Source organism: Capricornis sumatraensis, chromosome 11, assembly GCF_032405125.1.
Source record: "Capricornis sumatraensis isolate serow.1 chromosome 11, serow.2, whole genome shotgun sequence".
Taxonomy (NCBI): Eukaryota; Metazoa; Chordata; class Mammalia; order Artiodactyla; family Bovidae; genus Capricornis; species Capricornis sumatraensis.
In genome coordinates, this window is record NC_091079.1 from 79,047,149 (window position 1) to 79,072,085 (window position 24,937).

A 24,937-nucleotide genomic window follows, 5' to 3' on the forward strand; every position below is an offset into this window, starting at 1 on the left:
TCCCCATCTATTTCCCATGAAGTGATGGTGGAAATACCAGACCACCTGACCTGCCTCTTGAGAAACTGAGAAACGCTGGGCTGGAAGAAGCACAAGCTGGAATCAAGATTGCCGGGAGAAACATCAATAACCTCAGATATGCAGATGACACCACCCTTATGGCAGAAAGTGAAGAGGAACTAAAAAGCCTCTTGATGAAAGTGAAAGTGGAGAGTGAAAAAGTTGACTTAAAGCTCAACATTCAAAAAACGAAAATCATGGCATCTGGTCCCATCACTTCATGGGAAATAAATGGGGAAACAGTGGAAACAGTGTCAGACTTTATTTTTTTGTGCTCCAAAATCACTGCAGATGGTAACTGCAGCCATGAATTTATTAACAAAACAGAAAGGGATGCACAGATTTAGAAAATAATAGAGTTACCAAAGTGGGGAGGATCAGAAGACTGGGATTAACACATACAGACTATTACATAAAACAGACGACCAGGAAGAGCCTACTGTGCAGCACAGGGGATGCTACTCAGCACTGTGTAATAACCTATATGGGAACAGAATCTAAAAGCGTGGATACATGTATAATTGACTCACTTCATTGTAGAGCAGAAACTAATATAACATTGTAAATATCTTACACTCTAATAAAAGTTCATATAAATAAACTTTTAAAAATAAATTAATAAAACTACCCTCAAGATGTTTCCCTTCTAATGACCAAGACCTACACATACACCAGGATTCAGAGCAGCAGAGTCTGAGTTGCACTGACCTTTGGTTGCACCCCCATTCTTTGGGTGCAGGCCCGGCCCCGGGTTGGCGGGACTGTGGTTGGAGGTGGATATGTCCCTTTTCTCCGCCCCACTCCGCCCCGCGGCCGAGTTGATAAACCCGGACGCGGGGCCCTGGGGCTGTCCCCAGGCACCGAGAAGGAGCGCGCCCCTCGCCATGGCTGCGCGGTCGCTCCTCCTGATCCGCGGGGGGCGCGTCGTCAACGACGACTCCTCGCTGGAGGCCGACGTGCTGGTGGAGGACGGCGTGGTGCGGGCGGTGGGGCGCCACGTGCTGCCGCCCGGGGACGCGCCAGCCGGGCTACGGGTCCTCGACGCCGCCGGCAAGCTGGTCCTGCCCGGCGGCATCGACACGCACACACACATGCAGTTCCCCTTCATGGGCTCGCGCTCCGTGGACGACTTCCATCTAGGCACCAAGGTATCCGGCCCCCGCGCGCCCTTACACCCTGGACGCCCGCCCAGCTCTCGGCCACCTCTCCTGCGGTCCCCGGACCCCTAGGAGCGAGCTGGGGCGACCCCGCAGGATGCCGGCCCCCAAGCTGAGCTCCCTTCTTCTGGGTGGTGCTCCTCGAGGGGCCATCAGCTCAGCTTCCGCCGAGCCAGACACCCCCCCGATCCTCTCTTTGGGTAATCTGACTCGTTTAAAGCAACCTATTCCTTCACCCTCGTTTCTCTACTCCCCTCTCCCGAACCCCTCCTTTTCGCTGGGTGTTCTGTGAAACTCCGGAAGTCCTCCTTAATATCTAGACTTTTCGTAGTCGACGCTCTCAGCCAAAACGAAATGAAAAATCCATTCACCCAGTAGTTACCGCCTTGACTCAAAAGTTAGCAGCGCACGCCGGGTGATGGTGATGAGCCCACGACATCCACAATCTTTGCTGCCACCCGCCAAAAATCCCATGGACGGAGGAGCCTGGTAGGCTGCAGTGCTTGGGGTCGCGAGGAGTCGGGCACGAATGAGCGACTTCACTTTCACTTTTCACTTTCATCCATTGGAGAAGGAAATGGCAACCCACTCCAGTGTTCTTGCCTGGAGAATCCCAGGGACGGGGGAGCCTGGTGGGCTGCCATCTCTGGGGTCGCACAGAGTCGGACACCACTGAAGCGGCTTAGCAGCAGCAGCCAGCAGAAAAAGTATTCATGCAAGGCCGACTAGGGTTTCCAAGAGCGCTGTTGCAGAAACGGTTTCCCAGCGCTAGCTCTCGACCTGACCCCACCCCTTCTCCGACCTGCTTGCCTGGGACATCAAATTCAGACCCAGATTCTTGCTGATTGAGCACCAGCGGCTTTCACAGCGGGGTCGAAGGATCAGATTACAGATCTCCCCCGGTGAGGAAGGCCTGGGTTTCTCTAGACACAAAGGCCTAAAGACTCAGCCTATGAAAAGAACTGAAAAGAATCTCCAAAGCTCCCGGAAGAAAAAAAAAAAAAATCAGTAGATGAAGAGGGCAGCTTATAGGAACCTGAAGTTAAAACTGCACGCAGCCACTTTGGATAGAGCCTGACCTGCACCCTTCTCGAGGCTCTATTGGGGCTGTGGTGGGAGAGCTGGCTCCTTGCAAAATGCAAGTAGTGATACCCTGAAGGTCTGTGCGGGTTTTTTCTCATTGACCGTGCTCTGATGTGTATGAAGCAAATTAGGCTGTTAGTCCAAGTACAGGCTGTGCAGTTTCAAAGCAGTTTTGAGGACTTATCCATTACCCTACCGATTTCTAACAGCTTTACTCTCTCTACACCTCTCTTCCTCCACATTCCCAATCCTCTATGATTGACCAAAATGTTTAAGAAAAAAAGAACTATCTGACCCAGAGACAAGGTCTGGGGCAGGCTGCTGACGCCAACATTTGCAAAGCTTCCTTCTAGTTACTAATTATCAGGACAATGGTCAAGGTCTTTTATAGGAAATATCAGTATCTGTTGAAGAGTATTCATTTTTCTCATTTGCTAAAATGTGAAATTTGCTAAATTTCAACAACTTTATTTATGTTGACATGTAAAATACATTTTTTTCAGATATCCAAGCAATTCACAATTGTAGAAAGTTGGGGGGGGGGGAGTAGGAAAGTAGAAAAAGGAACAGTATTACCCATAATCTCTCACTCAGTGACAGTGTTTTGGTTTTCATATATTTTATGTTACATAACTAAGGTGGTATTGTACATGTGCGTATAAGTGTGTGTACCTGTATGTAGAAATCATGCACCCTGTTGTATTCAGTTATCGTATATGCAGTTTCTGTTGTCACAGACTCACCATTCACTCGGTGCATTGCTGATGGCAAGGCATTTCATTGACACCTCCGTTAACCACATAGGGAGCTGCTGTTGCTGATCATCAGTCACCAGGCCCACTAGCATCATTCCCCTTCATTATTTCCCTTTCTCTCATCCCAGATGAAGCAGCCAAGAAGGGTTAGGATGCTGTGGGGAAGGGATGTTCCTTCTCTCTCAAGATGTTTGGTGCATGCCCGAAGATCCAGGGAGGTGGTTCTCAGCTTTCTACATGTTCTTGTCCATTCTGGGATTCCAGTTTGGAGAGGTTTATGATTCCATTACGGTAAAGATTCCGCCTGCAATGTAGGAGACCTGGGCTCGAAAGATCCCCTGGAGGAGGGAAAGGCGACCCACTCCAGTATTCTGGCCCGGAGAAACCATGGCCTGTATAGTCCATGGGGTCACAAAGAGTCGGACACGACTGAGCGACTTGCCCTTGCACTTCACTTCACGCTTCCATACTTAGGAGACGGCTTTTTGTAGCTTATTATTTGAAGAACTTACTGGTTGATTCTTTAGGCATTTCTCACTTAAAGGTTGTCAAAACATTGAAGGAAAACATGTTTTTCATGAGCTTAGAATTGGGAGCAGAAAACGATATGGTCAGAGATAAGGTCAAAGATTGAGCAAAGACTGAATGCATGTTGAACATTAAACAGTACTCACAAAAGGGCAAAGTTGCAAAAGTTTTCTTCGAAAACTGTTGGTTGGATCCCAGGAGATACCCACCCTCCCATCTCCACTCCCTAAACAGATGAGACTCCATAACAGGGAACTAGACAGGTAAATATAGATAAACATGAGCATTAAATTATTGGCCTGAGTTCTGAAAGAAGGCCATTATGAAGTCATTTTGTCCTCTTTTCTAGAGTCTTCACGATAATTCCCAATGCAGGGTTGGTGGTTTTGGGTTTGGGGAAATAGGGACAAAGAAGTCTTTTGTAAATGCTGGTCATATTTTATACTAAACTTGAAACACACGAGTACTGTTGAGCAGCCTTTGCTTCATCAATCTGTGCTATGTTTTAGGCACCGTGCTAAGCTGTGCTTTGTCTTCCAACAATCCCAGGTGCCACTGTCTACCCTTTGCAATCAACGAAGCTGAAATGTAAGTCACGTGGCCATGGGTGCACACCTAGTAAGTGGCAGAGTGGTTTTTCAGATTCAGGACCACCTGCCTTCTATGCTAGGTTCTCTTCCTTTCTAAAATGATGACTTTAACAAAAATCTAATGTTTAAATTCACCAAAGTGGCAGTAGGTAGGTGAAAAACCTATATAAGTAAGGGGTATGTTATTGTGACATGTCTTTTGTCAAAGACAGAACAAAGTCAACCTTAAGATATACAGTAGCCCTTCACCTTCCCAGTGCTGGAGGCAGTTAAGGTTGTCAAAATAAATATATACCGCAGGGAGTGGGTTTGTGAAACATTTGTACCTGCATTTATAGCCACATCATCTCTAAGGGTACCTTAAGTACAGAAAGCCATAAAGTAAGAATGATATATCATGCTTTCAGGAGATGGGCCCCAAAAGGTTAGACCAATGTGTGCTTCCTGCAAGCACCAGGCTGATCATTTATAATATCTGACAAACAGAAGGGATACTGTTTGTGGTGTTCTATGTATTGATCACTAGGTTGTGATGGAGCCAAATTTAAAAACTGAAATATAGGTCAACCAAAGGTTACATATGTTGGAAATCTAATTCATGTCAGAGGTAGGTTTAAAGCTTATAATTGATTTACTTAATTACAGGTAAAAGCCTTCCATCCGATATAACTAATGGTAATAGCATTCTGCTTTAAAGAAATCACATTTCATCTTGTTATTCTGTACTAGATATATAGTAGTCTTCCAATAATTTAATATCTGTTGTGAAAAACAATGGGATTCTTTATTCAAATGGGTATTGTAAATTAGATAAACTTGAAGGAATTATGACTGCTTTTACAACATCCTGTGATAAGAAAGTGAATTAAAAGAACTCAGTCGGTTTTCAAATATATATATATTTGTATTCAGACATAGACACAGCTTGGAGTGGGTGGACTCACATTAAAAACCTGGCAGCATCAGTAACTGGCAAAAATATCATTTTTTTTTAAACTGAGAGAATGCAGAATACCTTTTATGTGAAGGACGAAAAGTCCTCAAAATGATCAAGAGAGAAAATTATACTTTGCTCTGGAACTTTTTGATAAAATGCCATGACGGTGATTGCTTATAATAAGGGAGTGGAAGGTATATGATTAAGCACACTTTACAGTTGTATTTATAGAGCTTCCTCACCTTGTAGAAGAGCTGTGCTTCAGAGAGTTTGGTTGCAAACCAAACCTCTTTTCTGTTGCCTCTCTTTCGGAGTTCCAGGATGGGTTTCAGAAGCTGTGCGGGCAAGTCAGTTCCTCTCTTGGTGTTGTCAATGTTTCCTTATCTGTAAAACAAGGCAATAATAGTGAGAACATCTTCGATTAAAAGAAATTTTTAAGTAATGAAAAACATATATTCATCATTCAGGAAAAGGCTGGAAATTATAGTCGCTTAATATATATGAGTTGAATGAAGAAACTGCTCTTTTTTTAATTAAAAAAAAGGAAAATACATAAGAATATAAAGAAAAATATTAGCTAGATCGCCTACAGTTTCAACATTTTGCTTTTAACATTTTCCTTTCAGATTTTTCTTTTTTGGGAAGGACATATGAACTTTTTCCCTTGTACTGAATTGTGCGTGTGCTTTGGGATCAGTCTTATTCATGAAACCTTTCCCCAAGATATTCACTGTTGTCAGAGAATTTGATTTCTGTGCCCCGTTGTCTTGTCCAAGACTGAGTCCCAGGTCTTTCTCTCTGGTCTTCTATCTCTTCTGCATCAGGCTTCCATTTGTGCCCGTCTGAATATGTCCCATAAGCGCCTCAGACTTCAAGTCCTCAAATTTATCCTTCTCTTCTGGTGCTTGACCCGTTTTTCTTCTTCTGTTTCCCCTACTGTTAACAACTCCACTCTCAGCTTGTTCATGTTGGAAATCTTGGTGGTATCCACCTTTTTTTGGCTTGTGTATAACAATGTAACACAATTCATTGCTCAGATGCTTGATAATTGACGTGGAAATCACCCCTCAGGGTGAAATGCCTGGGCCAGCATTGGATCCATCTTAAAAGAGTCTAACCCATACATCCAGATTGCCTTTCAGTTTATGCCCCAATCCCCACCCACGTCTGCAGCAATACATCCTAATTCCCATCTCACTGCATCCTAGCTAACTGTGGATGTTGACTTTTAAAAAATTGATGCTAATTTAATAGGAAAAGCATAGAATTTCTTACAGTTTTTAAACAAGCATTTCTTTCATTGCTGGTAAGGATGAGCTTTGAACATTCTTGTGTTAATAGCTTCCATATTCCAGCTGTAAAAGTGTGTAATTCCATGATTTCCATCAGTGGCTATTTACTGATTACAAATTTAATCTTTGTACTAATCAGAAAACAAAAATAAAACCATCTCAAAGGTTAGTTTGAAGCCACTCAGTATGAAGTAGGGCTTTGGCTCTATTGAGGATGTTGTGTGTTAGGAAGCCTTTCATTGAATTTTACAGAATCTGGGACTTGCCTTCTTTTAGTTTTCATATTTGTGTTTTGCATGCTTTTCACTTCCACTTGTTTTCTCCTTCATTTATCTGGACCACATGTCTTCAGTGTCTGACAGAGGTAGTCAGGAATCACGGTTTCCTTGATAACTGCTATCAGGAAGGAAAACTTTTCCTCTAACCACTGATGTTTAGTTTGGTGGGTAGCTCAGTCGGTTAAGAATCTGCCAGCAGTACAGGAGACCCAAGTTTGATCCCTGGGTTGGGATGATCCCCTGGAGAAAGAAACCAAGGCAAACCACTCCAGTACTCCTGCCTGGAAAATCCCACGGACAGGGGAGCCTGGTGGGCTGCAGTCCATGGAATCGCAAGAGTCAGACGTGACTTAGCGACTAAAACCACCCCCACGAAATGAACTGACAAAAGACAGATTCGAAAGAGAAAAGATAGATTTTTAAAATTCATGTACATTCAGGCCAAGTTCACAGAAAAATGTGATTCAAGAGGGCAAGTTAGAATTAGGGGCTTCCATATCACCTTGGGGCTTCCCCAGGGCTTGGTGGTGAAGAATCTGTCTGCCAGTGCAGGAGACACAGGAGATGCAGGTTCGATCCCTGGGTCGGAAAGATCACCTGGAGGAGGAAGTAGCAACCCACTCGTATTCCAGCCTGAAAACCTCCATGGACAGAGGAGCATGGCCCGCTAGAGTCCAAAAGGTCACAAAGAGTCAGACATGACTGAGCACAGGCACGCCTATCACCTTAACACGGGAAGGGCACCTATGGGAAGACAAATGGCTTTTAGGAGAGACCGATGGGCTCTTAGGAGAATAGATGGAGACACGATATTTCATGACAAGATCTATTTAGGTGTGGTGCAAGCTTCTAGTCTCAGATCGTAAGAGTCATCTTCCTGGAAGGGGATTTATGACAATTCAGTTCTTTATGAAAGGCTCTGCTTTCAGGCAGATAAAGGAGTTCGGGGGAGAGGGCGGGGGGAAGGCATCTATTCTCAGATGCCTTCAGCTCAAAATGATTTTTATGCCACAGTGGCATATTCTGGACCTCATCACTGCCATTTAATATGGAATAACCTTAAGCGATGGATTTTTAAAGTTCATAATTAGGTTCCATGAATTCAGGCAACAAATAATTCTTGGAAACCCCCTAAGTGCCAGGCATTGTGGTTAGGGTTATAGAGATGAAACCGTGATCTTTGTTCTCAATGGCAGAGAGACTGGAGGTATATGGGGCTCTAATTTTTCCTGGCTTTGGTAATAAATTATATGCAGTGAGCTTTTGGATGTGTAGGCTTAACTTGAATTTTGTGTGACTGTTTTTGAGTGAACACTTGCAATCTGGCATTTTCCCTTGTGCTTAGTAACCAGTCAAAATTGCTGACATCACTGGGCTACATTTCTGATAAGTGAGCTTCAGCACCTGCCCAGAGCCTTCCCCTCAACACCGCTTTGTCCTCTTCTTTTCAGATGTCAAGTAACAATCGAGAAAGGACACCTCACTTTTCCTGTTACATTTCATTGCCTCCAGTAGAGAAATTGTGTGTTACAGTGATAGTAGTCATGAGTTCCTGAGTCCTGAGGATCTGTTTACCCATAAATGCTTAAAATAAAATAAAGCAAATCATAATCTTTAAAAAAAAAAACAGGAAAGTATTGGAGGCATAGATATAGAAATATACTGTAATTCTATTTTGTTAAAAGTCCTATTTAACACTGATTAAGTAATAAGCTTGGGACAAAACTGAGCATTCAGCTTTCAAATGTGCTTAGCGTCTACATTCCATGTTAACAGTTTCATAGAAAGATATTGGAAACAACACAGCCAGGGCTAACAATTTTTTTGAAAAACGGAATCACGTGTGAATATGCAATCTCCACAGCTTTCCCACTTTGCTGTTGGAGAAGTGAATCATCCTGATTATTCTACCTCATAATTTCTGGGAGAAATTCACTGGTCTCTCTTCCTTTCTCCCTTAAACATTTAAAGAATATTTATGTACTGTAACAGGCATGAGGCATATGGTGATGAAACTACATCAACTAAATTTAAAAAAATCTCTGGAGGATGGGATAAAAGTTCCCTAAAGCAGGCCAGTAGGCAGCCAGGGCTAAGAGTCACGGAACTGGGGACTTCCCTGACAATCCAGTGGTTAAGACTTCACCTTTCAGTGCAGCGGGTGCAGGTTTGATCCCTAATCAGGGAGCTAAGATTCCACATGCCTCACAGTCAAAAAACCAAAACATAAAGCAGAAGCAATATTGTAACAAATTCAGTAAAGACTTTAAAAATGGTCCACATCCAAAAAAAAAAAAAAATTCTTAAGAAAAAAAGAGTCACTGGGTTAGAGAAGGGACAAGGAGAAAAGAATATGGGTGGCTTGACTCTCTGATATGGAAAGGAACTCAGATCATGCAGAGCTTTATGAAGCTGTGTGATGACTGTTTTCCTTCATCCTAACAGCATAGGGAAGTCAATAAAAGAAGAAAAGTGGTTAGCATGGCTGGGGTCAAGATGACAGTGCAGAGGCTAACTGCTCTAGTCTGGTCAGGAGATGCAGGTGGCACTCTGAGCAGTGCCGGAAGTATGGTGACTCAGGGTGTGTGTCGGGGAGGGGAAACGTTTGCTGACGGATTGGACTTGGTGATACCAGGGAAGAAGAAAGGTAGGCATCAAGGGTACCTCTTGAGTCTGTGGTTTGCCCAGTTGGATGGGTGACGGTGTGATTAATATTTCACACTTGAGGCAAAGAGAATGGCAAGGTACTGTGGGGCATCTCTTTTAAAGTATTTTGATTTCATTTGTTTATGTTTTATTTTTGGCCTTGCTGGGTCTCCACTGCTTCATTCGGGCTTCCTCTAGTTGTGGTGTGTGGGTTCTCACTGTGGTGGCTTCTCTCGTTGCAGAGCACCGGCTCTAGAGCGCATGGGTTCTGTTGCCCCTCAGCATGAGGGATCTTCCAGGACCAGGGATCAAACCCATGTACCCCGTACTGGCAGGTGGACTCCCACCCTCTGGACCACCAGGGAAGTCCCTGTGGAGGACATCTTTTTTACAAAGCTGGTTATGCATCTGAAGTTAGAATATAAACTGGAATCATGAAATTTGCCTTCCTAAGTCTTAGTGACTATGAGAAAGTTGAAAATTCAGCCAAGTGTTTTTCTCCCTAAGGCTCAAATGTCCTGTTGGATTTCTTTTTGATTCATTTGGGTTGAGCAAGTCCTGTGATAAATTTTAATGAAACAAAGTCACTTGTTCCAAGATGAGCTTAGAAATGAAAATTCAGCGAGCCCATAAAAGAAAACACTTGAGATGCTTTCAATAATTATTTACAGTTGACTCGATGGACGTGAGTCTGAGTGAACTCTGGGAGTTGGTGATGGACAGGGAGGCCTGGTGTGCTGCGATTCATGGGGTCACAAAGAGTTGGACACGACTGAGCGACTGAACTGAACTGAACTGAACTGAACAGTCTTAAGTAAAATCTTGTGTTATGTAGTAACATAACCCTACTGTTGGTTAGAGTTTATCCCAATTTATGTTCAGTCACAGAAAGGAGATCAAACCAGTCAATCCTAAATGAAATCAACCCTGAATATTCACTGGAAGGATTGATGCTGAAGCTGAAGGTCCAATACTTTGGCTAGCTAATGTGAATAGCCAACTCTTTGGAAAAGACCCTGATGCTGGGAAAGACTGAATGCGAAAGGAGAAGAGAGAGGCAGAGGATGAGATAGGTAGTATCGCTAACTCAGTGGACATGAATCTGAGCAAACTCCGGGAGATGGTGAAGGACAGAGGAGCCTGCTGTGCTGCAGTCGACGGGGTGTCAAAGCATCAGACATGACTTAGTTAGAGACTGAACAATAAGGTTTGCACATAAGATAGCAAGTACATGCTCTTCTCTCCCTAAGAGAAGGTTTTAAACAAATTACAAGGGAGAACAGCCAAAGTAATTAGGAGCTGAAAGAACTGATTTATGAGCCAAGATTAGAAGAGGTAAATGCATTTTGTTTGGCTAACTGACAAATAAAGGTGATGTCAATCAGCAGTAAATACAAAAGACACAATTAGGTTTTGTATGAAAATATGGAAGGAATTTTCCCTCTTTCCTGGTTCTCCCTCCCCTAAACTCTCTTTATTCTTCAAATGTTGATCCTGGTGAACATGTTGTGAAATGAATGTAAAGCATCTGATGTTAAAAGCAATTCAGTGAATACTGAAAATCTACCAGGTGAGCTAGGAATGCAATGTTCTGATGAGTTGATTTGCTGGATAAAGTTAATTATCCTGTGAATAGTAGCTGTGTGGAGGCCAAAAGCATCAAGATAGGGCTTTTCCTTGTAGCTCTTTCAGGAGCACATTATTTCAATGGCATTTCTCAAAATGATGAACATGACATGAGCTTAATAAAATTTCATTTCCTTTGTGAATTTATAATTTATAGTTCAGTGGGATTTGTTTGGTTTTGGTATGGTCTTGGATTTCCTAAATGGTTGATTTATTTTACAAACCTATGCATTTCTCCAAGTAAGGATTCACTGATGAACTGGGACAATAGGCTGGAAACCGTCATACTAAATTGAAGACTGGGTAAGGGGACAAGGCCTGCATGGGGTTGAGGCCCAGAGTAGGCGGAATGTAAGACCTCCTGGCCAAAGCTGCAGCCTCCTCCGTGTTCCCAATGAGAATTGCCAACTGTGTGACCCTGGAGAGCCATCTGACATCTCTGAGCCTCAGTATCCTCAGCTGTAAGATAAGAAAAGCAATTTCTATCTCTCAGGACTGTCGCAAGGCATCATTCAATGAGTTAATGTACATAAGATGCTTAACACAGAAAGAACAAGATGGCAGAGGAGTAGGTGGACGTGGAGTACATCTCTTTCCTCGGATACATCAGGGATATGCCTTCAGACACAGAAGTGCATACAGAACAGCAGCTGAGAGCAGACAGGAGTACCTGACCAGTGGAGAAGATATAGGACCATGCAAAACTCAGTAGGATGAAGGAACTAGGGGGAAAAACAGGAGTATTAGCAGGTCTGGACCTGCCCTCCGCGGGTGGGGGAACTGAAGCAGGGGTCCGATCCCCACAGCAGGGCAGTTGTCTGAGTCAGAGGAGAAACATTTAAGGCTGAGAGTGAAGCTGATCTGTGGCAGCCTAAATGGAATGAGAATCAGACAGCTCCTGCCACAGCCATACATACCCCAGACAGGAACACTGGTCTCCCGGAAGGTGCAGCAGCTGGGAGCTGGAGTTTAGGGATTGTGGAGCAATCCCAGGGTGAGGGCTGCTGTTAACTGCAGAGAGACAGGTTGAGGGGATGTGAGAGAGGAGACCGTGGTGGGAAATGCCAGTGGAAGAAAGCCAGGCAGCCATGGAATCAAGGCGATACTGCTGAGTCAAGTGTCAGGGGTGGAGCCAGCACCATAGCCTCTCTCTTACCACATGCCAGCATCAGCAGCTGAATAATAGGGAGGCTGGCCCATCAAATGCCTGACACACTGAACTACAGAGTAGGACCCCACTCAGGATGCCCCTTTAAGTGCCTTAAGAGCCAATCTACAGAGTAGGACCCCAGCCAGGGGGGCCCCTCTATGTGCCTGACATGCCAAACAACAGAGAAGGACCCCAGACCAGTTCAATTCAATTCAGTTGCTCAGTTGTGTCCAACTCTTTGCAACCCCATGGACTGCAGCACGCCAGTCTTCCCTGTCCATCATCAACTCCCAGAACTTGCTCAAACTCATGTCCATTGAGTCAGTGATGCCATCCAGCCATCTCATCCTCTCTCGACCCCTTCTACTCCCACCTTCAATCTTTCCCAGCATCAGGGTCTTTTCCAAGGAGTCAGTTCTAATCAGGTGACCAAAGTATTGGAGCTTCAGCTTTAGCATCAGTCTTTCCAATGAATATTCAGGGTTGATTTCCTTTAGGATGGACTGGTTGGATCTCTTTGCAAGCCAAGGGACTCTCAAGAGTCTTCTCCAACACCACAGTTCAAAAGCATCGATTCTTTGGCGCTCAGCTTTTTTCACAGTCCAACTCTCACATCCATACATGACTACTAAAAACCATAGCTTTGACTAGACGGACATTTGTTGGCAAAGTAATGTCTCTGCTTTTTAATATGCTGTCTAGGTTGATCATAGCTTTCCTTCCAAGGAGCAAGCATCTTTTAATTTCATGGCTGCAGTCACCATCTGCAGTGATTTTGGAGCCCCCCCCCAAAATAAAGTCTCTCATGGTTTCCATTGATTTCCCCATCTATTTGCCATGAAGTAATGGGACCAGATGCCATGATCTTAGTTTTCTAAATGTTGAGTTTTAAGCCAGCTTTATCACTTTCCTCTTTCACTTTCATCAAGAGGCTCTTTAGTTCTTCTTTGCCTTCTGCCATAAGGGTGGTGTCATCTGCACATCTGAGGTTATTGATATTTCTCCTGGCAATATTAATTCCAGCTTGTGCTTCATCCAGCCTGGCATTTCTCATGATGTACTCTGCATATAAGTTAAATAAGCAGGGTGACAATATACAGCCTTGACGTACTCCTTTTCCTATAGGGAACCAGTCTATTGTTCCATGTCCATTTCTAACTATGGCTTCTTGACCTGCATACAGATTTCTCAGGAGGCAGGTCAGGTGGTCTGGTATTCCCATCTCTTAAAGAATTTTCCAAAGTTTGTTTTGATCCAAACAGTCAAAGGCTTTGGCATAGTCAATAAAGCGGAAGTAGGTGGTTTTCTGGAACTCTCTTGCTTTTTTGATAATCCAGTGGATGTTGGCAATTTGATCTCTGGTTCCTCTACCATTTCTAAATCCAGCTTGAACATCTGTAAGTTCACGGTTCATGTACTGTTGAAGCATGGCTTGGAGAATTTTGAGCATTACTTTGCTAGCGTGTGAGATAAGTGCAATTGTGCATTAGTTTGAGCATTCTTTGGCATTGCCTTTCTTTGGGATTGGAATGAAAACTGACCTTTTTCAGTCCTGTGGCCACTGCTGAGTTTTCCAAATTTGCTGGCATATTGAATGCAGCACTTTCACAGCATCATCTTATAGGATTTGAAATAGCTCAACTGGAATTCCATCACCTCCACTAGCTTTGTTAGTGGTGATGTTTCCTAAGGCCCACTTGACTTTGCATTCTAGGATGTCTGGCTCTAGGTGGATGATCAACCATCATGGTTATCTGGGTCATGAAGATATTTCTTGTATAGTTCTTCTGTGTATTCTTGCCACCTCTTCTTAATATTTTCTGCTTCTGTTAGGTCCATACCATTTCTGTCCTTTATTGTGCCCATCTTTGCATGAAATGTTCCCTTGGTATCTCTAATTTTCTTGAAGAGATTTCTAGTCTTTCCCATTCTGTTGTTTTCCTCTATTTCTTTGCATTGATCACTGAGGAAGGCTTTCTTATCTCTCCTTACTACTTTTTGGAACTCTGCATTCAAATGGGTATATCTTTCCTTTTCTCCTTTGCCTTTAGCTTCTTTTCTTTTATCAGTAAGGCCTCTTCAGACAACCATTTTGCCTTTTTGCATTTCTTTTTATTGGGGATGGTCTTGATCACTGCCTCCTGTACAATGTCATGAACCTCCATTCATAGTTCTTCAGACACTGTCAAATCTAATCCCTTGAATCTATTTGTCATTTCCCACTGTATAATCATAAAGGATTTGATTTAAGTCATACCTGAGTGGTCTGGTAGTTTTCCCTACTTTCTTCAATTTAAGTCTGAATTTTGCAATAAGAAGTTCTTGATCTGAGCCACAGTCAGCTCCCGGTCTTGTTTTTGCTGACTGTATAGAGTTTCTCCATCTTTGGCTGCAAAGAATATAATCAATCTGATTTTAGTATTGACCATCTGGTGATGTCCATGTGTAGAGTGTTCTCTCGTGTTGTTGGAAGAAGGTGTTTGCTATGACCAGTGCATTCTCTAGCAAAACTCTGTTAGCCTTTGCCCTGCTTCATTTTGTACTCCAAGGCCAAATTTGCCTGTTACTCGAGGTATCTCTTGACTTCCTACTTTTGCATTCCAGTCCCCTATGATGAAAAGGACATCTTTATTGGGTGTTAGTTCTAAAAAGTCTTGTAGGTCTTCATAGAACCATTTGATTTCAGCTTCTTCAGCACTCCCCAGGAAAGGGAGCCCTGTAAGTGAACAGGTGGAGCTACAGAGAAAAACTGACCAAAGAGGCCTTCTGATTGCCAACTACAAGAGGCTCGAAAAAAGACTCTGATAGGGCCATAACTTCTGCAGCAGAGGCAGTCTGTGTCCCTACACACTTGATGCCACCAGGGTCCCTGCAAGCCAAGTAGCTGCACCATCTTAATGCTCAACTCTCACTGGGGCAGAGCTGCCACAGGCAAAAAATAAGTCTTGCATCTATGCTCACAGGGTCACTTTGGTCATGTCTGACTCTTTGCGACCCTGTAGACTGTGGCCTGCCAGTATTCTCTGTCAGAGAAGGGGGAGTCTCCAGGAAAGAATACTGGAGCATATTGGCCAATACTGGTTGCCATTCCCTTCTCAGTTCAGTTCAGTTCAGTCGCTCAGTTGTGTCCGACTCTTTGTGACCCCATGAATCGCAGCACACCAGGCCTCCCTGTCCATCACCGTTTCCTGGAGTTCACTCAGACTCACATCCATCGAGTCCGTGATGCCATCCAGCCATCTCATCCTCGGTCGTCCCCTTCTCCTCCTGCCCCCAATCCCTCCCAGCATCAGAGTCTTCTCCAATCAGTCAACTCTTCGCATGAGGTGGCCAAAGGACTGGAGTTTCAGCTTTAGCATCATTCCTTCCAAAGAAATCCCAGGGCTGATCTCCTTCAGAATGTACTGGTTGGATCTCCTTGCAGTGCAAGGGACTCTCAAGAGTCTTCCCTAGCACCACAGTTCAAAAGCATCAATTCTTCGTCACTCAGCCTTCTTCACAGTCCAACTCTCACATCCATACATGACCACAGGAAAAACCATAGCCTTGACTACACGGACCTTAGTCAGCAAAGTAATGTCTCTGCTTTTGAATATGGTATCTAGGTTGGTCATAACTTTCCTTCCAAGGAGTAAGCGCCTTTTAATTTCATGGCTGCTGCTATCCTAGCCACCAACCCCCTGAGTACCTGGTGCTGCCAGAACCCCTGGGACCCAAGCAGCTGCACCACCTCCACACCTGGCCCCACAGGGGCAAACCCAAGCCCTCCAGGGCAGCCTCAGGAGCAAACCCCAGGGTATGACCCACATGCAGAGGTGGAAATAAAACCACAATTGAAACCCAGGGGCAATGTGTCTAAGGAAGAAGATCCAAAATCTTCCCACCAGCTATACAAGCTGCAAATTGAGTCCACATGATCAACTAAGCAGACTCTGTGCCTATGGAATATATAAAAGACCATTGAGAGCTCCCACAAAAGAAAATGCACTAACTCTGATAGCTGTGGACATTGGAGGCAAAAACACACAGGAGTAGAACCAGATTAGAATCTGTCCCACAGGAGATCAGCACAGTGTTGGGGGACATCCTAGGGAGAGATGAAGCCCTGAGCATTGGAGTCGGAGCACTGACCTCAAGACCCTAGACTAGCAAAAAAACTACCCGTCGTGAGTATCAAATAGTGGGAGCTGACACAAAGGAAACCACTTGAATACAAGATCTGGCATCACCCAACCACAAGTAGCACCCTGTGCAGGATGCCTCCTCTAAACAACAAACAAAACAAAGATACAATCCCAGTTATCAGCAGACAGGATTACCACCTCACTCAGCCTTGCCCATCAGAGGAAAAACAAATAAATAAAAAGTCAGCACAAATCTTATCCTATACAAAGCTCACACAAACCACTGGACCAACCATATGAGAGCAGAAACCAAAAGGAAGAAAGAATTCAACTTTCTTCAAGGAAAGAATTCAACCTTCCTTGAAGCCTCGGAAAAGGAGACCTCAAACACGATAGCTTAAAAAAAATAATGAAAAGACAGAGAAATACTGCACAAATGAAGGAACAAACTAGAAACACAGAAGTCCAAATAAATGAAGACTAAATAGGCAAACTACTTGAAAAAGAATTCAGAATAATGATAGTAAAGACGTTTGAAACCTTGAAAACAAAATGGAGAAAATGTAAGAATCAATTTAAAAAGACCTAGAAAAATTAAAGAATAAATGTACAAAGACAAACTACACAATTACTGATATTAAAAATACTCTAGAAGGAATCAATAGCAGAATATCTGAAGCAGAAGAATGAATTAGTGAGATGGAAAATAAAATGGTGGAAATAACTTCTGAAGAGCAGAATAAAGTAAAAAGAATGAAAAGAGTTGAGGACCATCTCAGAGACCTCTGGGACCATATCAAACACACCAACATTCAAATTATAGGGGTTGCAGAAGAAGAAGAGAAAAAAAAGTGTATGAGAAAATTTTTGAAGAGATTATAGTTGAAAATTTTCCCAACATGGAAAAGGAAATAGTCAATCAGGTCTAAGGGACACAAAGAGTCCCATACAGGATAAACTCAAGGAGAAACATGCCAAGACACATGCTAATCAAACTAACAAAGACTAAACACAAAGAAAGAATATTAAAATCAGCAAGGGAGAAGCAACAAGTAACATACAAGGGCAATCCCCTATGCTTAATAGCTGATCTTTCAGCAGAAACTCTGCAGGCCAGAAGGGAATGGCAGGATATATTTACAGTACTGAAAGGGAAAAATCTACCACCAAGATTACTGTGCCCAGCAAGGATCTCATTCAAAATTGATGGAGAAATAAAAAGTTTTTCAGACAAGCAAAAGTTAAGAGAATTCAGTACCACTAAACCAGCTTTACAGCAAATGTTAAAGGGACTTATATAGTCAAGAAATACAACAGAAGAAAAAAAGATCTACAAAATCAAATCCAAACAATTAAGAAAGTGGCAATAGGAACATATATACCAATAGTTACTTTAAATGTAAGTGGATTAAATGCTTCAACCAAAAGACACAGACTGGCTGAATGGATACAAAAACAAGACCCATATATATGCTGTCTACAAGAAACCCACTTCAGACCTCAAGACACATATAGACTGAAAGTGAGAGAATGGAAAAATACATTCCATGCAGATGGGAAGCCAAAGAAAGCTGGAGTAGCAATTCTCATATCAGACAAAATAGACCTTAAAATAAAGAAGACTAACAAGAGATAAGAAAGGACACTACATAATGATCAAGGGATCAATCCAAGAAGAAGACATAACAATTGTAAATATCTATGTAGGAGCACCTCCATACATAAGACAAACTCTAACAGACATAAAAGGAGAAATTGACAGTGACACAATAATAGTAGGAGACTTTAACACCCCACTCACACCAATAGACTGATTATCAAAACAGAAAATTAATACAGAAACACAAGCTTTAAATGATACCTTAGATGAGATGGGTTTCATTTATATCTTCAGGACACTCCATCCAAATGCAAAAGAATACACTTTTTTCTCAAGTGCACATGGAACATTCTCCAGGATAGACCACATCTTGGGTCACAAATCAAACCTCAGTAAATTTAAGAAAATTGAAATTGTATCAAACATCTTCTTGACCAGAACACTATGAGACTAGATATCAATTACAAGAAAAAAACTGTAAGAAGCACAAACACATGGAGATTAAACAACATGTTTCTAAATAACCAACAGGTTACTGAGGAAATAAAAAAGGAAATAAAAAAATTTTTAGAAACAATGACAATGAAAACACAACTCAAAACCTATGGGATGCAGCAGAAGCGGTTCTAAGAGGAAAGTTTATAGCAATACGATCCTACCTCAAGAAGCACGAAAAGCACCAAATAGACAACCTAACTTTACATCTAAAACAACTGGAAAAAGAAGAACAACAACAACAAAAAAAAAAAAACCCAAAAATTAGTAGAAGGAAAGAAATCATAAAGATCCTAGGAGAAATAAATGAAAAAGAAGTGAAAGAAACAATGGTAAAGATTAATAAAACTAAAAGTTGGTTCTTTGAGATGATAAACAAAATTGACAAACTTTTAGCCAGACTCAACAAGAAAAAAAGAGAGAAGAATCAAATCAACAAAATTAGAAATGAAAAAGGAGAGCTTTCAACAGACAATGCAGAAATACAAAGGATTATAAGAGACTATTATGATCAACTATATGGCAATAAAATAGATAAACTGGAAGGTATGGACACATTCTTAGAAAAATTCAATCTTCCAAGATTGAACCAGGAAGAAATAGAAATTATGAACAAGCCAATTACAAGCACTGAAATTGAAGCTGTGATCAAAAATCTCCCAAAAAACAAAAGCCAGGACCAGATGGCTTCACAAGAGAACTCTATCAAACATTTAGAGAAGAGCTAATGCCTATCCTTCTAAAACTCTTTCAAAAAATTGCAGAGGAAGGAACACTTTCAAACTCATTCTATGAGGCCACCATCTGGTTTTGATACCAAAACCAGACAAAGACAACACACAAAAAGAAAACTACAGGCCAATATCACTGATGAACATAGATGCAAAAATCCTCAACAAAATTTTAGCAAACAGCATTCAGCAACAAATCAAGAAGCTCATACACCATGATCAAGTCGGGTTTATTCCAGGGGTGCAAGGATTCTTCAATATACACAAATCAATCAGTGTGATACACCATATTAACAAATTGAAAGATAAAAGCCATATGATAATCTCAATAGATGCATAAAAAGCCTTTGACAAAATTCAGCACCCATTTATGATTACAACTCTTCAAAAAATGGGCATAGAAGGAACCTACCTCAACATAGTAAAGTCCATATATATGATAAGCCTACAGCAAACATTATTCTCAGTGGTGAAAACTGAAAGCATCCCCCCTAACATCAGGAACAAAACAAGAGTGTCCATTTTTGCCACTATTATTCAACATAGTTCTGGAATTCCTAGCTGCAGCAATCAGAGAAGAAAAAGAAATAAAAGGAATCCAGATTGGAAAAGAAGAAGTAAAGCTCTCACTGTTTGCAAATGACATGATACTGTACACTGAAAACTCTAAAGATAGTATCAGAAAATTACTAGAGCTAACCAGTGAATTTAGCAAAGTTGCAGAATACAAAATCAATACACAGAAATCACTTGCATTTCTACATACTAACAATGAGACATCAGAAAGAGAAATTAAGGAATCAATGCCATTCACCATTGCAACAAAAGAATTAAGTATCTAGGAATAAACTTACTTAAGGAGACAAAAAAAACTGTACTCAGAAAATTATAAGATAATGAAAAAAATTAAAGATGACATCAACAGATGGAGGGATATTCCATGTTCCTGGGTAGGAAGAATCAACACTGTGAAAATGACTATACTACCAAATGCAATCTACAGATTTAATGTGATCCCTATCAAATTACCAATGGCATTTTTCACAGAATTGGAACAAAAAAACTCACACTTCATCTGGAAACACAAAAGACCCTGAATAGCCAAGGCAATTTGAGAAAGAAGTATGGAGCTAGAAGAATCAACCTTCTTGACTTCAGATTATACTACAAAGCTACAGTCATCAAGACAGTATGGTACTGGCACAAAAACAGAAATATAGACCAATGGAACAAGACGGAAAGCCCAGAAATAAGCCCATGCACCTACGGGTACCTTATTTTTGACAAAAGTGGAAAGAATATACAATGGGGAAAAGACAGCCTCTTCAATAAATCGTGCTTGGAAAACTGGACAGCTACATGTAAAAGAATGAAATTAGAACACTTCCTAACACCATATACAAAGATAAACTCAAAATGGATTAAAGATCTAAATGTAAGACCAGAAACTGTACAACTCTTAGAGGAAAACATAGGCAGAACACTCGACATAAATTAAAGCAAGATAATCAAAGAAAATAATAGCAAATGAAACAACTGACAAAGGATTAATTTCAAAAATATACAAGCACCTCATACAGCTCAATACCAGAAAAACAAACAACCCAATCAAAAAGTGGGAAAATACCTAAATAGACATTTCTCTAAAGAAGACACACAGATGGCTAACAAACACATGAAAAGATGCTCAGTATCGCTCATTTGAGATATTACTTCACACCGGTCAGAATGGCCCTCATCAAAAAGTCTACAAACAATAAATGCTGTAGAGGATGTGAAGAAAGGGGAACACTCTTGCACTGTTGGTGGAAATGTAAATTGATACAGCCACTGTGGAAGACTGTATGGAGAATCCTTAAAAAACTAGGAATAAAACCACCATATGGCCCAGGAATCCCACTCCTAGGTATATTCCCTGAGGAAACCAAAATTGAAGGAGACATATGTATCCCATTGTTCACTGCAGCACTATTTACAATAGCTAAAACATGGAAGCAACCTATATATCCATTGACAAATGAATGGATAAAGAAGTTGTGGTACATATACACAATGGAATACTACTCAACCATAGAAAGGAATGCATTTGAGTCAGTTCTAATGAGGTGGATGAACCTAGAGCCTATTATACAGAGTGAAGTGAGTCAGAAAGAGAATGATAAACACCTTATTCTAATGCATATAGACGGAATCTATAAAAATGGTACTGAAGAATTTATTACAGGGCAACAATGGACAAACAGACATAGAGAATAGACTTATGGACGTGGGGAGAGGGGAGGAGAGGGTGAGACGTATGGAAAGAATAACATGGAAACTTACATTACCATGTGTAAAATAGCCAATGGGAATTTGCCATATGGCTCAAGAAACTCAAATGGGCTCTGTATCAACCTAGAGGGATGGGATGGGAAGGGCAATGGGAGGGAGGTTCAAAAGGGAGGGGATATATGTATACCTATGGCTGATTCATGTCGAGGTTTGACAGAAAACAGCAAAATTCTTTAAAGCAATTATCCTTCAATAAAAAATAAATTAAAAAAAACAAATAAAAGGGATTTCAGTTCAGTTCAGTTCAGTCACTCAGTCGTGTCTGACTTTTTGCGACCCCATGAACCGCAGCACGCCAGGCCTCCCTCTCCATCACCAACTCCTGGAGTCCACCCAAACCCATGTCCATCGAGTCGGTGATGCCATCCAACCATCTCATCCTCTGTCGTCCCCTTCTCCTCCTGCCCTCAATCTTTCCCAGCATCAGGGCCTTTTCAAATGAGTCAGCTCTTCGCATCAGGTGGCCAAAGTATTGGAGTTTCAGCTTCAACATCAGTCCTTCCAATGAACACTCAGGACTGATCTCCTTTAGGATGGACTGGTTGGATCTCCTTGCAGTCCAAGAGACTCTCAAGAGTCTTCTCCAACACCACAGTTCAAAAGCATCAATTCTTTGGTGCTCAGCTTTCTTTATGTCCAACTCTCATATCCATACCTGACCACTGGAAAAACCATAGCCTTGACTAGATGGACCTTTGTTGGCAAAGTAATGTCTCTGCTTTTGAATATGCTGTCTAGGTTGGTCATAACTTTCCTTCCAAGGAGTAAGCGTCTTTTAATTTCATGGCTGCAGTCACCATCTGCAGTGATTTTGGAACCCTGAAAAATAAAGTCAACCACTATTTCCACTGTTTCCCCATCTATTTGCCATGAAGTGATGGGACCGGATTTCTAAAAGGGATTTAGAAGACAAAAAAAAAAGAGTTGCTTAATGCAGGACTGAGTGTTTGAATAAGCTCTTCCTTGAGAGGCAAATACTTAGTGGGAGGTACAGGTCTCCTTCCTATGTCTGAGTGTCCCCTTTAACTGAGATTACAGAATTGCCGCTGTGACACATGGCTCCCTGGACCCAGTGGAAAGAATGGAGTATTTCAGCTCTTGAAATCATGTTCAGGGATTTGAGATAACTTTGGGCTGCCAGAGGACCATGGGTGACTAGAGAGACCAAAAAAGGCTCGAGGGACATAGGGAGGGACACTGATGGTGCCCAACCACTGTTGGCCAGGTCCCAGGGTAGCAGCTAGGATCCTTGTGGCAGATGGACGGATGATGCCCTTTTGGTTTGCAAAAAGACAGATTCCGTTTTCCATCCATTGCCCACTCTGGCCCGGGCTGTTCTCCCCCAGGCACTTTGTTCCCATTTTGAGATTTGAGGAATTGGAGGAAAGTGGGAAAGAGAAACAGAACAAGAAGAAATGGAAAGAGACAAATGTCTGCTCCTTTCCAGTTCATTAGGGATGTGAAGCATTTGTGATAAATATTTATTCATGATTAAATTATAGCTAGCCCCAGGAATATTAATTTGCTGTAATTTTAATAAAAGTGGCTGTTTGACCATCACATCTTCAGTTTCATAAGAGACTCATCATTACTTCATTTATATGGCACATATGCAGATATAAGTTTGTATCATATTATGTAAAACCTATACTTAATATAATACACCAGGCTTCCCTGGTGGCTCAGATGGTAAAGAATCCTCCTGCAATGTGGGAGACCTGGGTTCAATCCCTGGGTTAGGAATATCCGCTGGAGAAGGGAATGGCTACCCACTCCATCTGGCCTGGAGAATTCCATGGACAGAGGAGCCTGATGGGCTATAGTCCATGTAATCACAAAGAGTCGGACACAACTGAACGACTTTGACTCACACTAAAACTATGTAAAATCTATTTTTTCATCTTTCAAAAGTTAAGCTTTTTTGTAGAAAATATAGCAACTATGGAAAATAAAAGTCAGCTAGAGGAAAATGAAGACCCGTAAGCACGCCATCTAGAAACAGCCACTGAAAACGTTTCATGCTGACTCCGTCCTATTTTGTTTTCTGGCTAAGGGCTGGTATGTTCTGGAGCGTGTTGCTGTGGCTTCTCTCTCTCTCTCTCTGGTTATTTCCACCTACCTCAGGATGCCTCTAGCATCCTCTCCAAGGTTACTGCCACATCTTTCTCCTTTCTTCCTCCAGAGTGTCGTTCAGTATCAGGGCTGCATCTCTCTCTGTTCGCAAACAGAGTGGACCAGCGCCCAAGCACCTCACACGCAGGCTGCTCTCCACGGAACCCATGCTCTCTCTGAGGTGGGCTGCCCTCCTCTGTCCCTCATCTACCGCCTCAGTCACCCCAGACCTCCATCACCCTTGCAGGCTCCACCGGCCTGCCTTCCTCTGAGGCTCACTGCTTCACACATCTTACTCATCTTTTCAAATGTGTTTATTTTTAACTGGAGGATAATTGCTTTACAATATTGTGTTGGTTTCTGTCATACATCAACGTGAATCAGTCATCGGTATACATATGTTCCTTCCCTCTTGAACCTCCCTCCCACCTCCCCCTGCTTTTGAAGTACAGTTAGTTGATTTACAATATTATGTCAGTTACAGGTGTATAGCATAGTGAGTCAATGCTTTTGCAGATTATACTCCATTATAGGTTATTACACATGTAAGAATTAAAGATTTTAAAATTAAAAATAATAATAATAATAACTAAAAAATAAAAAATAAAAAAATAAAGGGACTGAGCTATCACCGAAAAGTTTTAAACAAAACAAAAAACAAACAAGATAATGGCTATAATTTTCCATACTGTACAGTATATCCTCGTTGCTGCTGTTTTATACATACTTGTTTGTATCTCTCAGGCCTAATTGTCCCTCCCTGATTCCTGGTCTCCTTAGATAACTGCTAGTTTCTGTTCTCTGTGAGTCGGTTTCTGTCACTTTTCTGCTGCTTCTTCCTCACGGACCCTTTTCTCAGAACTTCTGCCTGCTCTTGGCTGTTCGCAAGAGCACAGGCTCTGGAACCCAGTGACCTGGATCCAGTCTAGCCTTTGTCATTCTCTAGCTGTGAGGACTAGGCAGTTATTTCATGGTGCTGTTCTCGGTTTCCTCAACTCTAAAACGGGGTCAATGATATGCCCTGCTGCAGAGCTGCTGAGATGGTTTAAACACTTAGAACATCAGAATAGTTCCTGGAACATGATAAGTACTCTCTACCAGTTAGATTTTATTACCATTAGTGGCAGCTTCGAGTGTATGTCCTGATACTAATTCAAATCCCAACCTCCTCTGACTGTTTCCCTTGGAATTTTCCAGCAGTCTCTTCCCTCTACCTCTTCTAGCATGCATGCTAAGTCATTTCAGTTGTGTCTGACTCTTTGCGACCCCGTGGACTGTAGCCCACCAGGCTCCTCTGTCCATAGGATTCTCCAGGCAAGACTACTGTAATGGGTTGCCATGCCCTCCTCCAGGGAAATCTTCCCACGCCAGGGATTGAACCCGCGTCTCTTATGTCTCTTACATTGGCAGGTGGGTTCCTTACCACTTAACACCACCTGGGA

General features: G+C 42.1%; 1 protein-coding gene across 1 annotated transcript in view; it reads left to right on the plus strand.

The window, feature by feature from the left end:
- The first annotated feature begins 936 nt into the window (after nucleotides 1–936).
- DPYS (dihydropyrimidinase) overlaps nucleotides 937–24,937 on the plus strand; it is a 99,524-nt gene continuing 75,523 nt past the window's right edge. Inside the window, exon 1 of the mRNA XM_068983341.1 lies at nucleotides 937–1,208. Coding sequence (XP_068839442.1) covers nucleotides 945–1,208 — 264 coding nt within the window. The 5' untranslated portion in view covers nucleotides 937–944. The remainder of the gene's footprint in view (nucleotides 1,209–24,937) is intronic.